Source organism: Pomacea canaliculata, linkage group LG2 (genome assembly GCF_003073045.1).
Source record: "Pomacea canaliculata isolate SZHN2017 linkage group LG2, ASM307304v1, whole genome shotgun sequence".
NCBI classification, from domain to species: domain Eukaryota; kingdom Metazoa; phylum Mollusca; class Gastropoda; order Architaenioglossa; family Ampullariidae; genus Pomacea; species Pomacea canaliculata.
In genome coordinates, this window is record NC_037591.1 from 24,567,009 (window position 1) to 24,581,559 (window position 14,551).

Sequence of the window (14,551 nt, forward strand, 5' to 3'; positions counted from 1 at the left end):
TGGAGGGACACCGTGGCCACAGGGACGTCATACCGGGCTTGAATCTGACGGAGAGCTTTGTAGCTAAAGTTGGTTTCAGTTGAAAATTACAAAAACGCTTGAAACACTGAATTTTTTTTTTTTACCATTGTTTATTATCGTAATATCATTAATGCTGTCTACGTATCACCAGCTCCTCTGTGCCTCGCAAATTTCGGTTTATCACTTTGACAGAACAAGAGATATGTATACGAGTGGAAATTTGATGACAGTTTTTTTAAGGACTTCCTGATGTTCATAGAGCGCCATGTATGTCAAATTAGAATAACAACTATTTTGAATTTGTTTCTTGCTGACCTTTATCTCTGTTTTTATATGTTTATATACTACTTGTATTTTTCTGCATTGTGTGAATAAAAATGAAGAGTTCATATCTTCTTTATTCTCTCTGATCTGAGACTTCCCACAAGCTGTCTCAAGAGGATTATCCCAGTCTCACGTTGTAGCACTCGACACAGAAAATATTATCTCTCAGATTTGTTTATTTCATTTATCCTTGCTAAGAGTCACGCCGCTATAGGTGGGAGAGGGCTCTATCACTAAGACCAGACCTGGGCAAAGGCCGGCCCGCGGGCCGGATCCGGCCCGCCTCCTGTCTCTGACCGGCCCGCCCGCTGGCCCGCCCGCCAGTATATATACTATATATACAGTATTGGGTAAAAATGAGTTAACTATATTAGTCCGGCCCTCTAAAACCATCCCAATTTCTCATGCGGCCCTTTGGGAAAATTAATTGCCCACCCCTGACTAAGACTGACCATATTGTTCTAATCGTGACATTATGGTCACTTGCTACCTGTAGAATCCTCTGTGTGTGTGTGTGTGTGCGTGCGCGCTTTTTGTTAATTCGATAAACGTGGAAATTGAGAAAGAAGCTAAGGGGCATCTTAAAGATCGCTTGCACTACCTTTCCTCTTCTAGCTAGTTATTATTTATTATATTTGTTCCCTTTGTGTTACGAGAACTTCACGAAGGTGACGACCGGCAAGATATCCCACTTATACATTAAAGATTTAATTTTCTGCAGTTAATTAACATTACTAGTGGCATACTCGAGTATGCAACACGTGTGAAACTGTGTGCAGAAGTTGGCCACTGTGCCGAAACAAAGACACACACATCATCATGCACAGAAACAACAGAAAACCATGAGGTAGCGAATGTTTATATGAAATCACAAATGTTCATGAAAATTATGCCACAATGACCTATGAACATGATGTATGACGGACAGTTATCCTACCTTCTTCATTACATGTGCATTGAAAATGTAAAGGGATGACGTTCTCCCCTAAATTCTGAGTTTTGTTGAGTTAATTTGAGATTACTTCTAACCTCTTTTGTGCATGTTTTGTAATCCTGTATCTTTAGAATTCAGGGGGTTATTGATCTGGGGCACTCGCGTACAATATTTAACCCATTCATTACAATATCATTCTTGAAAGCCTTTATAAATAAATAGTTAAGTAACTAAAAAAATTAATTCGTTCATATACATACCACTTGTCACATATCAAGAACGTTCCTTTGAAAATAGAAACTATTAGTAACTGCACTTCTGTAAGATCCAAATAATTACAAAATGTCAACATAAATTAAGTTCTAATGTCAATGTTTCTTTTAGATAATAAATACAATATTGCACTGCATTATCCCAGCTGAAAAAATTCCAAGTTATGTTCTTCGCCTAACTGCAATGCCGCTTCAAACATCCTTCAAAAGAATAAAAGTGATATAATTGGCCTACCTACCACAAAAAGTAGCTATTTTTAAATTAGAGCTGCCCAAGTATTTTCATGTAGCATTGTACATGTTACGCAAAAACTCATCTGCAGCTCGTGTCAAACAAGCTCTTGTACATGTCGTACATGGGATGACTGACAAAATATGTCCAAGAAGACCTTCTTTAATTTCGGGTCAGACCCTGAGGTTGTCTCACCTTACTACATGTCAAAGACTTTGACAAGACATCTTAAGACAGAGCCATCACCACATCCAATAAGCAAATATCTGTTGCGGTCAAGGTTCAAAGCTGTCGGCCTAACAATGGCACCAGTATCAGCGAGATAATCAACAAATGTCAGATTAGTGGCAGTTGCTTTGGCCACATGCACGCAGTTGTTGACCTGGTCAGCGATCAGCAGGAACTCGTTGTCGTAAAAGCAAACATCACTTGGGAAGAAGGGTTGTTTCGGTGACATGTAGGTCGCTATGGAGTCGTTACTTCCCTTGGAATAAAGACTTACAATACGGGACCCCCCGATGTCCATTTCCTCCTCTCTCACTGACGAATGACCACCACATGCTGCATCTTCATCCACCACAGCGAAAAATAGCCCAGACTCACTTGAATCAAAGTTGTGTATCCTACGTACTTTCGGGCGCATCAAAGTTTCCCTAGCGCAGCACTTCTCCGTTCCTCTTTCCTGTCTCAGCTCCATAGACTGTATAACACAGTGACCAGCTGGAAACTGGTATATTCTAAACATCCGGTCACCCTTGGACCCAAACGTTCTTGCCGATGAGTCTGTCCATCTGTATATGTGACTCTTATGTCCAACACATGATACACGCCTTTTGTATTCAGTTTCCTGACCTTTAGAGCCGTTGGGCAAAAACCAAACTCCCTTCTCCTTGGAGAAGTCGTCTCCACTTACCCCATAAAACACCTCGACTATGCCGTTCTCCTTCTCCCGCACAGCGTGCACTTCGTGACATTCTCCATCACCACACCGACCGATGCGGCTAACGTTGACGACCTTCTGTCTGACTGGTGACCCGATGAATCTCTTGATGTTTTCCTGAGGGTCATTGACATTGCTGCTGAGTACAGGGCAGTAACTCGTGTCAGGCAGCCCAGCTTCAAGGTCTCTCACCCGCTTGATGCGTCCACCCCGTGTCATCTCTCTCTCCACCTGCAGGACCTCCGTGTTACAGGCCGAAGAACTCAGCGCCCGTTGAGCGCGGGCTTGGAGCTGTTGCAGAGAGTTCAGCTCTTCTTGTACTCGCTTGGTAACGGTACCTAAATCTTTCTCCAGACCGTCAGACATTTCCTGCAGTTCTTTCAGCGCCTGGTCGCGATGTTTACCTGCCATGGTCACTACCTCCTCGTGGCGGGCTTCGATCTGATGGAAACGAACGAAATAAAATTAGCTCCGCTCTCAGATTTGTCTGTACATTTTTATTATTACTTAATGAGAAAATTCTTGAAAACACTGAAATGTTGTAACACTGTAATCAGACAGGAAACGATCAAAGACAAAGATTAATTAATGGCTGGCTGCCACATTCAAGGATACCCCGCTTATTCTGGAGTGTCATATATAAAATTCTTTGCTTATTTCGCTGAATATAGCTTATTTTCTGAAGAGATAGCCTTTCTGAATTCCACAGTAGCTCTTGTCAGGACCAGTACTAGTTGAATATATTCTTTTGCAGTCTGAGGCTGTGTCTGTGGTAGAAAGGGAATGTAGAAAAGAGCAAGCAAAGAAGAGGGGTAGTGCATGTGTCTAGGATAGGCCTGATTATTCTTTCTTTTTTGTCTTTTTCATCATCAGGTCATATGCAGTGCAGTGTCATTTAGACAATAAACAAACTCTTATTCTTACACTTAGTTCTCTTGTCTATAGACGTCTTTTCAACTGTAGGTACAGTTGACAGCTCAACTGTAAAGCAAATGATGGAGTCTTTTTTTTTATATCTGTCGCGAGCCTAGAGTAAATTCTAATGCTATTTTACTTGAAAATGCTAAAAGATCAATTACGTCGATCTATAACTTAAATCAAAAGATTGCTCAGCTTAGAATTTACTTTTGTGGATAGGAAGGCATACAGAGAAGAAAGACAAGAATTTTTCGAGAAAAATATATCGAGACATATATATATATACAACATTAAATAATGCACAAGCAACTCAGAGAAAATGGTGTTATCTCAAAAGTTGCTGTTGAGTAAAATGTTGGGATATATTCGTACCTGCTCGTGTACTTTAGCTCTCGCCTGTCGGGCCCTCTTCTCGTTGCCTTGAAACATTTGTGTCTTCTCTGTCAGGCTTCTGATGTAGTCCTCCAGACGCCGAAGCTCTCTCCCTATGGCTTCCTTACTGCGAGTGGCCAGCTGGGAAAGCTCTTCCACAACGTGCCCTTCATGGTACGCTGTTTTGCACATGCTGCAGAGGTTTAGGTCGCACTGGCTACAGTGTAAGGTAACGCCCAGTTCGGGGTGGACAGGACACATTGCGTCACTTCCGGCACTGCGCGCAAACTCCAACTCCTCCTCCGAGAGGTAAAAGTTGCGTTGTAGATTTTTCACTCCACCAGGAGGTAGATTAGCAGGTTTTCTACAGTTGGGACAAGTGATAACGTTTCCATGTTTATTTGCCAGCTTCTCCAGACAAGACAGACAGAAAGAATGATGACAAGGGAGAAATCTCGGTGACCTGAAGACCTCTGTGCACACTGTGCAGTATATATTATGTTTCTCAGCCGCTGAAGACGAGGCTTCCATGTTTGTGTACTATAATGCCTTTGTGCGTTAGTCCTGAAATGAAAAGAACTCGATATAGACAGGCACAGTATATATATACATACGTGTGTTACATATGCGTCTGTGTGTGTTTGTTTTTTTCTGTTTAAACACTCCATTAAAAGCTTAGAATCATAACACCCAAAAGCATGAAAAAGTATCTCTTGCCAGCATTTGCGACACACCTACAAACTCTACAAAAGAATAAACCGAACATAAATGAACATATTAATATAAAGAACAGTACTGCATATAATATGGACACAATTTGTTATACACACCTATACATATATAAAATTTCATTGTCACTTTCATGAAAAGCCGTGTTAGATCATTTAATGATTTCACAATCCTCTTTACCTGTTTTCGTGCTAGTGCAGTGGAGGTCTCCAACCCAGCCCACACAAGCCCTGCCCTGCAGGTAAAACCCAGCTCAGAAATATGATGGGGCTTTTGGGAAGGGAGAAAGGTATGACGGGACAGTTTAGAGGGGTCGTTAAACGCTGACATTCTGTTGGAGATACGTGGTGTCGTAAGAAAGAAACCTCTTTAAAGCTTTTGTTGACATAGCCCAGTGCCACCGGTAACATGTACAAGCAATCCATAAACCTAGCTTTGCTGTTCCACATGACTAGATTCCCTCACAGATGCTTCTGTTGCCCCCCCCCAAAAAAAAAAAAAAAAAAAAAATTCCGCGAAGTAATCTAAAATGGTACCAGTCGCTGGCACGCTCAATATTTCCCTCCACATTTTATTATACGTGGCTATTCTCGTCCATTCTACAGTGTGTTAAACGGAATAATTGTGACTACTTTCCTTTTGATTGTCACTTGAATGCCTTTATTCGCTATTCGGCGAATCGTAAGAAACTAGAGCAATCCAGTGACAAGCGATAGTTCACCTGTGATCAATATCTGATACAGGTGTGCAGATCTGTACAGGTGCTGCAGGCACACGGTGAGTTCACAAAGGCATGCAAACTACTACCACAATTTTTTTCGGTTTTTTCCCACTGACTTAAGTATTACATGCAAAAGCATGTGACTTGTACTGTTTGCTGCTGTTGACAATTTACAATGATAAACACTACACACTGTTTCATAATAATAACAACATTGAAGTCTATAAGAAATTGCCAAAATAATGCAAATGAACAGCTATATTCAGATAAGATGTGCACGCCAATACTGAAGACAGTTCTGGACAAGAAACAATTCTGACACCGCATTAGATGCCAACATGACTGTCTTTTAGCCCTAAGCATTATGTAATAAAGCACACAAAGATCATGGGGTACAGTACTGTTAGCTTCTTGTTCAAATCACCCCATACTCCGCCTACTTTGATGTATTTAAAGTCCTGTTCATTCCCTCCCCTCCCCCACAAAAAGACCCTGTCAACATCTTGTCATAATGTCAATCACTTCTTAGTCGGTAACTGTGACAAATACCTGCTGCACTGTAAAGTACATTCAAAAATTCCTCCTTTATTTATTATGCTCTTTTTTATACCACAGTAAACAAATTTTTTTTACCCTCTATGCCTATGGTGATGCAACATATACAGCTTTCATGGAAAACTACTAAACCTGTGTATGCTTACATAGGTGATGCAAGTGCAGTTACCCTGACTGATGATTCCTCCTATGTTCTTCTCACTAGCTCAGATGATCCCAAACTATTTTTCATCTTTGCGCGACACTACGAATTTTAGACTTGATGATTCTGAGAACATTTTCCCCTTTAAGGCAGCACTGACAATACTGAGTCATCAAATGTTTTAACCTAGTTTTAGCTGGGAAAGCTACTTTCTTATCCATTGCAAAATGTACTTTCGTTTCGTCTGCAAAGTCGACTTTCTGTTCCGTTTGTACTTTCGTTTCTATAGTCGTTAGGAAAATGTATTTCCTGATCTGATCAGTCCTCCGATGTTTTTAAGATCACCCGTACCTCCATAAAATCGTGTCCACTGATCCAGGGAGTACTATTAGAACATATTTATTCATCATTTTGCTCCAAGGTAATTGTTTGTTATCACTGAAACTTTAACGTGTAATCTTGTTACTGAAATGTTTTTAAAAAAATTATTTATATACTTAAGAGTGAGTTCAAGTCCGATTTTCAATCTTGTCCTCAATCTACTTGATCCGTGAAATCTACTTGGCCTCATGAAATCTTGCAAATTTTGCATCTGTAGAATCGTAATTTAACGAAAAAGCAACTACTTATATGAGAGTAACAAATGAATTTTCTAAAAGCAGCAAATATAAAAAACAAAATTATTATACTCTATCAAAAGAGACTGAATATCAATTTTAAAGGTTTTTTTTCCAAGCAGAAGGAACAAAGTCCCCTATCTGCGTCAGAACTTCGATTCATTTCTGCATTTTTTTTTCTATACGCAAAGAAAAATGTTTCGCCTAAAAAGTCATTTAGAACTTAAAAATGTTGACTACATTTGAAAATGAAGTGGCTTTGTCACTTACGCGTGATTAGTAAGTTTGCAGTCCCTGTCGGTTACACTGACCACATTCTTCGGGCTTTGTGCGAATCAAACAGTAACAGCACAACATTATCTTCGTCCGGTCTTAACTCCTCAGATACCACAAATCGGTTCAATAGTTCTGACTAGATACTATCATCCTCGAAACAAGGTTATTTTTTGTAGCCTGATAAACGTCGACCTCAGTGTCGTTGTTGACATTACTACAAAGTCTCGTGTCTGGCGAGTTTTGTGTTAAAATGTTTTGTCCAACTAAGACTTTTGGCATTCGCTCCTCCTCCCCCTGGTGTCCCCTTTCTCCAGCTGCACGACCTCTTTGTCACAGGCCGAACTTAGAGACACGACAAGAGATTAAGCTCATCTATACTGATTATGTATCGGCGGCCATTCATGTCTTTCTGCAGTTCTCGCAATACTCGATAGGCAGGGTTGTCCATGGGACATATTTTTCTATCTCAGCCCAGCCCATCCCATGGCAATTTATGCCTGTCCCATCCATTCCCATCCCACGGGACGTTTCCCATGGAATTCCCATGGTAATAACAATCCTATGGACAACACTGAAAACCACTTTTCGGCTTTTGTTCTATAATTCCTGCTACTTCACATACAATAGATGATTCAGAGGAAAGATTTAAATCCTTGATGAATGAAATAAGAGTAAATTTATTTTGCAATATCAAGTATCGACTACCATGGGAAATACAAATGTGTGCTGTCCCATCCCATCCCATGGGACGTTTCCCATGGGATTCCCATGGGATTCCCATTCCTATGGACAACACTGTCGATAGGTCGTTTACTCTGCGTGCCATAGCTACAGCGATGTCATACGGAGCTTGAATCTTACGGAAATGAAAATCGACAAAAATGATCTCACAACCAGACAGTTTTACAGTAGAAGGGATACATGTTGACTGTATTTATTAATTTTAACATCAAAATAATTAAAGGCCTAATGAATTATATTAATGTTTCGGATTGCTTTGCTCCGTGGTCATCTCATACATCCAGGTAAAGTTTCTTGTGCAAAGATCGGAACAAGGTCACGAATGAACTGAGACATGTATGCAAGCAGGTAATCCTAGAGAAGAGAGCGATATATGTCCCTTCGGCTAACGGGGGCCTGCCCACAGACTTCGATCTATATTCTATATGATATCTGTGGACCTGTGTCTTTCTTTCCTGGATCTACGTCGACTTTGGTGTCTCCTTCTGCCTTTTTCTTGCGCCGTACACTGCTTTCAGTCCTTTAATTTATGCCCGTCGTTTCTGCCGGTCATCCACTTCTTCCAGTGATTCTCTCTTCCCGCAATAGGGGTCCCATGAGTTCTTGCAGGCTGGGTATAACCATTAGGACGTGTATTGGAGGATTGCTGTCTGTCTGCTAAGACCAACACTTAGCCTCTTGCGAAGTTCTCTGCTGTTAGTCTCGGCGAGCCGTAAAAAAACCCAATGTGAATAAACCGGAAGCTTTCTTGCCTCATGCCTCCTTTTAGTACATGTAGTTAATCTGAAATGTGAATAAACCGGAAGCTTTCTTGTCTCATATCTCGTTTTAGTAGTTAACTGAAAAAAAAAACGTTTGCCAGCAGTCCATCGATATTAGTTCGTGATAAATACTGTTCTTGTTATAGTTCCTCACACAAAAGCTATGATTTTTTTTTTCAAGTAAAAGGCTAAAGTCTCGCTGTACACTTCCCTAGTAATCTGCGTATCACACAGGACTATAGATGATATTGAGAAGTTATAAAACTGTTCAATTTGTTGTTTACATGACACGCGTACATTTCCTGAAATGGCTCACGTCTCCATAACAACATGTAAAAGCATACAGGACTATAATGGAAATAATCAATATTACCATAATCGTATCAAAGCAATAATAAACTATAGAGTATTAAAAACATTACCGGAATACTGAAGGCAACAATTAAAATTAAGAGAATAAAATTTTACAAATACAGTTCAACGTCATTTGTTAGAAAACTCACAGAGCTTTGCAGCCTTCGTCTGATGCCAATGGCCTCCTCGTCTCGAACTCAGCAGCTAAAGACCAACTTAAGTCAGCATAACTTCAAATTATTGAACGCTGATATGTTACAAATAATCTACTGACATTAATCAGAGTTTCTATCTCTCTATATTTTCTTTGGTACCGAATACGAAACTTTCTCAAGAAACTGTGGACTTAGCCTTGTCAATCATCATGGCGGGAAGAGGCCGTGGTCGTGGTAGAGGTCTGCTACTAAGTAAAGCGATATCACCCGGTATGACCGAAGATGAAGACAAGAAGGTATATGATGTTATAAATAGGTTAACTTACCTTAGTGCTTAGTGTTGGGTAACACGAAATTATGTTTTTATAACGGAAAACAATTGAACATTCAGTCTACTAAGATCTGAGGCTTTTTGTTATTCAGACGAAATCATCACTCGACATTACACATGCAAAACTAGGATTGAGAAAATAATTCGATTTACTCAGCGATCCGAACTGATTGGTGCACTTTTTTAAATCTATATCGTTACCCTGTCTAGCCTGTTAATGCTTCCATCTCTCAGACCTGATAAGGATGAAAGCTTGACAAATCTTTCTCTCCTTTTCCCTCTCTCCTTAGAGGAGGAATAAGCTGAAAATACACAAAATTATTTTTTTTTAAATTCTTCTTGCTATTGTAAATAAATATTGTTTCATTAGCTGAGTGCTGCCTATAGCTTTTCATCATCTTTTGGTCAACTAGGTTTCTGTAGCTGAAGTATCACCACCAGCACCACATCCCAAAGACATGCGTTCAACAGCAGCCCTGGCAGAACTGGAGACTCTTATATCCCAGATCTTGTACGACATTAGTGATGATGATCTTCAGCATATTGAGAGACTTTCAAATGCAGCAGCATCATCGGAGGACCTGCATACTATTGCAAAATTCATCTACATTCAGTGTCAAAAAAATAGAGAGTTTGCTAAAGTTGGGGCTATCATTTGTGATAGACTGGCTAACATAGAACGAGAGGGAATGAGATTCCGAAACTGCATTCTTTCCCTGGTGCAAACTGACTATAGAGGTAATTAAAAATCTTAAGATCTTCAGTCATCTTGTATGAATGGAATTTTTTTTTTCCTTTTTTTACATGTATATGTACAAAACAAAAACATGCACATACAGAGCTTTGCCTTTTTCAGTAATTTATTATATATTAAAAAAAACTAATTGTAGCATGACTATGATCAACAAATTTGATAGATTTAACAAAAAAATTAAAAAATTTAAAATATAGATGTATTAATCAGTCACTGCATGATTGCTTAACAGGTAGGGAAGCTCTCAGGAGAGAATCTAGCAGTCAGTTTATGGCTCTGGTATCGTTCCTGTCCCAGCTACTCACCACAATGCGATTGGCTAATGGAGAAGTTATGCAGCCTTTAGTTCAACCTATCTATGATTGTTTTGATCTCATTTTAAGTCAAGATGAGATGGATGCAGATGAATGTGAATGTTTATCACTTCAGGTCAGTACATATCTCTTATCATTTTCTTATTTTTTGTCTGTGGCACAGAGAAAGTATGCCATTTTTTTCTGACTAGTTTATCAGCCTGCGTAAAACTTAAGGAAGTACTGCTTAGGTACATCATCCTTATAAACTGTTACAATGCACAGGGGTAGTGATTTGTGTTCCCTGAAAGAATCAGGTTGGTAAAGAAACGAGGTCTACATATGACTATGCAGGACTTTGATGTCAAGTGTAAAACAATATTTGGTAGGATGGTCAGTTGATGGCTTAAGAGGAAACTGATATAGTTGAAACGAAACAAATTTGATCCGTATTAAAATTGTTCTTTATTTTAAAGGTGCTTGGGTTTTATTTTTTTTATTTTTGAAAATAAAAATCAGTAACTTCTTAAGTTTGTACCAAGTACAGCAATTATGTAGTGGTATTTTTTCCAGAGTGATCTTTATATAGCTCATGTTAGAGCATATATGACAGCGACTTTAGTGACTAGACATCTGATTCTGAAATTACATCATGAGAATGTTAGAATTTCTTCTTGCCATTATCAACAAATGATGCAGAAATAATATGCTGAGAAATTTCATCTTAAAATAAAGAGCAGTTAATTTTTTAATATATTGTTGAAATCATGTGGAAAATGAAAATTGTCAATAGAAAATGATAAAGCCCACCATAGCACTTGGCTTTTTTTTTTTTTCAAATGTTCTGCTTTCAGTTAACTACATTGTAAAGGCCAAAACATTAGTGCATGACATAAACTTGTCCTCTTTGATGGTTTTGTAGAGTTTTGTGTCTTATGTCAAGTTAATCTTTGTTGGCAGTTACAAAGTATTGGGCGAGAACTTCAAGACAGTGGTGAAGACCAGATGCAAGCCCTGATGGATAATATCCGTTCTAAGATTATTCAAGAAAAGTATGTCAACACATTGTCCCTTATAATCATATCTTCTTCTTTCTTCTTCATCTTGAGATTTACTTGCTGATGTTCATTAAATTAACAATAGTTTTTGTACATTTACCTATTAATTTAGATGTTGGTCTTTTATTTTTCAGAACAAAAGCAAACATTCGCTGTGTCCTGATGGAAGTCTTGGAATGCTATGTGCGTAGGTGGCAAAATGCTCCAAATGATGTTACCCGATTTTACTGTGATTCAATGGCAGACATTTTGGCGGGCATGGTTATTTAACTTCTTCCAGGTTTTTTTGTTTTGATTTTTTTTTCTGAAAATCGTAGTGGACTGGCTGCAAAGTGGGTGGCAAATGTTTGTGCATACTGGCGTGTTTTTTTCCCCCCATGCATCACTTCTTGTTTTTCATGGAGTGCATGTCAGTCATGTCAAAGATGAGCATCTTGCATTTCTAAAAAAAATTCTTGGAACTAAGTTTTGACAAATTCAGATTGGCACATTATTTATTTATGTTAGATTTGTTTTCTGCTTATATTTGTAAATATGCAAACATTTAAAAATATGGCATTGTCATTCATACTGCATATAACTCTGTTTGAAGGAGGCTTTAGTATGCTGTTAGTACATATAAATATGTGTAATTTAACTTTTGCTAAGTATTTCTGAGACTATTCTCCTAACATATCACAACAGAAATCTTACCCCAACACACTCTCACACTCATTGAGAGGAAGGAATGCATTTGGTTCAAGGACAACCTGCTTAAGTTAAAAGAACAGTATAAATCTGGGAAGGGATAATTAGTTGTCGGAGTTTGTAAAAAGTAAATTTTTTCAATAAATCTTAGTATTGATTACTTTGGTGTTGTGCAGTAAACATTACTTCAAACATTTTGACGAACTTTGCAGTTTACACCAGGTTTTTGTCACCGAGCCATAAGTCTACCTACAAACATGTACATCATGACAATGTAGAAAACAAATAACTTTTTTCTTAGTCCACTCACAGAAATAAGATACCTTTTTCATGGAGCTTTCTAGTCATGAAAAAAACACGTTCACATTATTTATTGAGTTTGGGTTTTTTTCTTTTTTGTCTGGGAGTGTGCGGGGTGTTCTGTTAGTCTGGTGTACATGAAGCAAAAAATACTGAAATTTTTATTTATTTATGAAAGATAATTGAAAAAATTACAAATGTGCGTGAGTAATTTTAGACAAATTTAATTTTGAAAATATATCTTAGGAAAGGACTTAGCTTTCTTAGATAATAGTGACCTTTATAAAATACATCAAATTGAGTGGAAAATATTGTAACAGAAAGTTGATCAAATTAATGCAGACTGAAATAATTTCGAATGTGTATTTTGTGCCAGTCTGAGCAAAGCATGATGCAGTCATTTCATCATTTGATTCTGATTTGCTTGAAAAGACCGTGTTTTGTGTGTACATGTCATAGATGTGTTTCTGTTCCATGCTGAAATGGGAGAAGGGTTGTGCTCCACTCATCCTAATTTGCTTCCTGCCATAATTTCTATTAACATTTTTTTTTTCCTTCAATCTTGAGTTGTGCTCGATTTCTTGTTTTTTTTAATAGAGTGCACCTTCATGATCTTGTCAGGTTGAAAAATTGAAATCATCATTTCAAGAGTAACAGCTTACAGCAATGTGGCATTCCATTTTGTTTACAGTCTCCACATGTTTTTGGTTTTAACTAATGAACATGCCTTATAAAAGCGTTTTGTGCAGGAAATGTATGCTTAATACACATTTTTTTCATGGCTGTAAAGTTTAAAACATCAATGAAGTATGTAAAATACTTTATATTTGCTTTAATGATAGATTTATGCTGTTTAGAGGTATCCCATGTGCAAAATCTTTTTCTTTATGCTCATTGGTAGCTTGTTGCCATTCCTTCTCTGGCAGCCTCACATACAAGAAAGTTCAAAATGGAATTCACCTTAGAAATTCATCATTGTCAACGGAGTTGACATCATGCTGACTTAATCAGCAATTTTTTTAAATCTTCATAGTGTTACTCTCCATGATTATTGGTTCAGCATGCATCAGCATTATAAAATTTTATGACCATAGAGCATTGTCTGTAAGTGGGGCTGGATCGGTCACACTTTGTGAAAGCCGGCAGACAATTTTAACGAGATAGGCTTTAGGCTGGAACCCACAGGGCAGGCGCAGGGTTGGGAGACCCAGACAGACATGGAGATCGGTCCACAGCGATGCAGAGGCATGACATGGTCCCAACTGGAGAGGGACATCCAGAACCTGATCCAACGACATGGTGTAGTTGCAGCCCTATGCCCCACGGGGGGTGAATAGGAAGAAGAAGAGCATTGTATATTTAATAAATTTTTAATATTTACTATACATGCTAAAACAACTGAAATTTCTGTGTCAAATAGAAAACTGCATGGCATTAAACTCAGATAAACTGAACTGCTTATTTTTAAAAAGCAAAGATCCAATCCATTTAGTACACTTTTAATCACATAAAAATTGCTTTAAACAGCTTTAAAATGTAAAAGTTTAATGGGTAGGTCTTTAGTTTCACTCCCAACTTTTTTTTTAATCGGCTCAGGTAAGACCGTACCTTTCCGTGTTCACATTCAATTATGTTTCTTATGTGCTGTTCATTCTAGTTTGTTTTTATAAAATAAAATTGAGACTGGGTTGCCATGCTTTAAAAAAACAAAACCACATGGCTAACCAGCTGCTATTTCTCAGGTCAGAACAGTTTCTGTTGTTGTTCCAGAAACATTTGTATCCTGTGAATCTGTTTATTGTCAAAAGTCAAAGAATATATTTTATCCTGCACATCTTGGTTTTACTGATCAGAATTTATCTTCACACACTTTACAGTGGCTATTAAAGCAAGTTTTAGTTAATATTTCTTCATTGTTCTGTTTGGGAAGGGAATGTGTGTGTATGCACACGTGAGTGTGCTTAACACTGCCGTTTGTTTTCCCTGTATGCTGCTGTCACTCAGGTTTAGTATTGAACAGTTAACTTACCCTTGAGCTGATGGTAGAACTAATTAAAAAGTAAC

The 14,551-nt window shown here is 38.3% G+C and overlaps 2 protein-coding genes across 10 annotated transcripts; one reads left to right on the forward strand and one right to left on the reverse strand.

Annotated features, from left to right (window-relative positions):
- Positions 1-1,188: 1,188 nt before the first annotated feature.
- LOC112554218 (tripartite motif-containing protein 2-like) lies at positions 1,189-9,191 on the reverse strand. Of its 7 annotated transcripts, XM_025221928.1 has the most exons (4): positions 9,059-9,105; positions 8,547-8,633; positions 4,014-4,577; positions 1,189-3,164 (listed from the first exon to the last, which is right to left on the reverse strand). In XM_025221928.1, the coding sequence occupies exons 3-4, from the start codon at positions 4,542-4,544 to the stop codon at positions 1,983-1,985; spliced, it is 1,713 nt and encodes a 570-aa protein (XP_025077713.1). In that variant the 5' UTR covers positions 4,545-4,577; positions 8,547-8,633; positions 9,059-9,105; the 3' UTR covers positions 1,189-1,982. The 7 variants fall into 7 exon arrangements, with proteins under 7 accessions (XP_025077713.1, XP_025077703.1, XP_025077686.1 ...); XM_025221918.1 differs by lacking the exon at positions 8,547-8,633 and having other exon boundaries at positions 9,059-9,191; XM_025221901.1 differs by lacking the exons at positions 8,547-8,633; positions 9,059-9,105 and adding an exon at positions 7,048-7,609.
- On the forward strand, positions 6,459-14,390 carry LOC112554253 (CBP80/20-dependent translation initiation factor-like). Of its 3 annotated transcripts, none has more exons than XM_025221957.1 (6): positions 6,459-6,581; positions 9,245-9,360; positions 9,809-10,133; positions 10,382-10,578; positions 11,403-11,494; positions 11,635-14,390. In XM_025221957.1, the coding sequence occupies exons 2-6, from the start codon at positions 9,274-9,276 to the stop codon at positions 11,768-11,770; spliced, it is 837 nt and encodes a 278-aa protein (XP_025077742.1). In that variant the 5' UTR covers positions 6,459-6,581; positions 9,245-9,273; the 3' UTR covers positions 11,771-14,390. The 3 variants fall into 3 exon arrangements, 2 of the variants coding, with proteins under 2 accessions (XP_025077742.1, XP_025077752.1); XR_003097226.1 differs by lacking the exon at positions 6,459-6,581 and having other exon boundaries at positions 9,247-9,360; positions 11,635-12,595; positions 12,790-14,390; XM_025221967.1 differs by lacking the exon at positions 9,245-9,360.
- Positions 14,391-14,551: the final 161 nt, after the last annotated feature.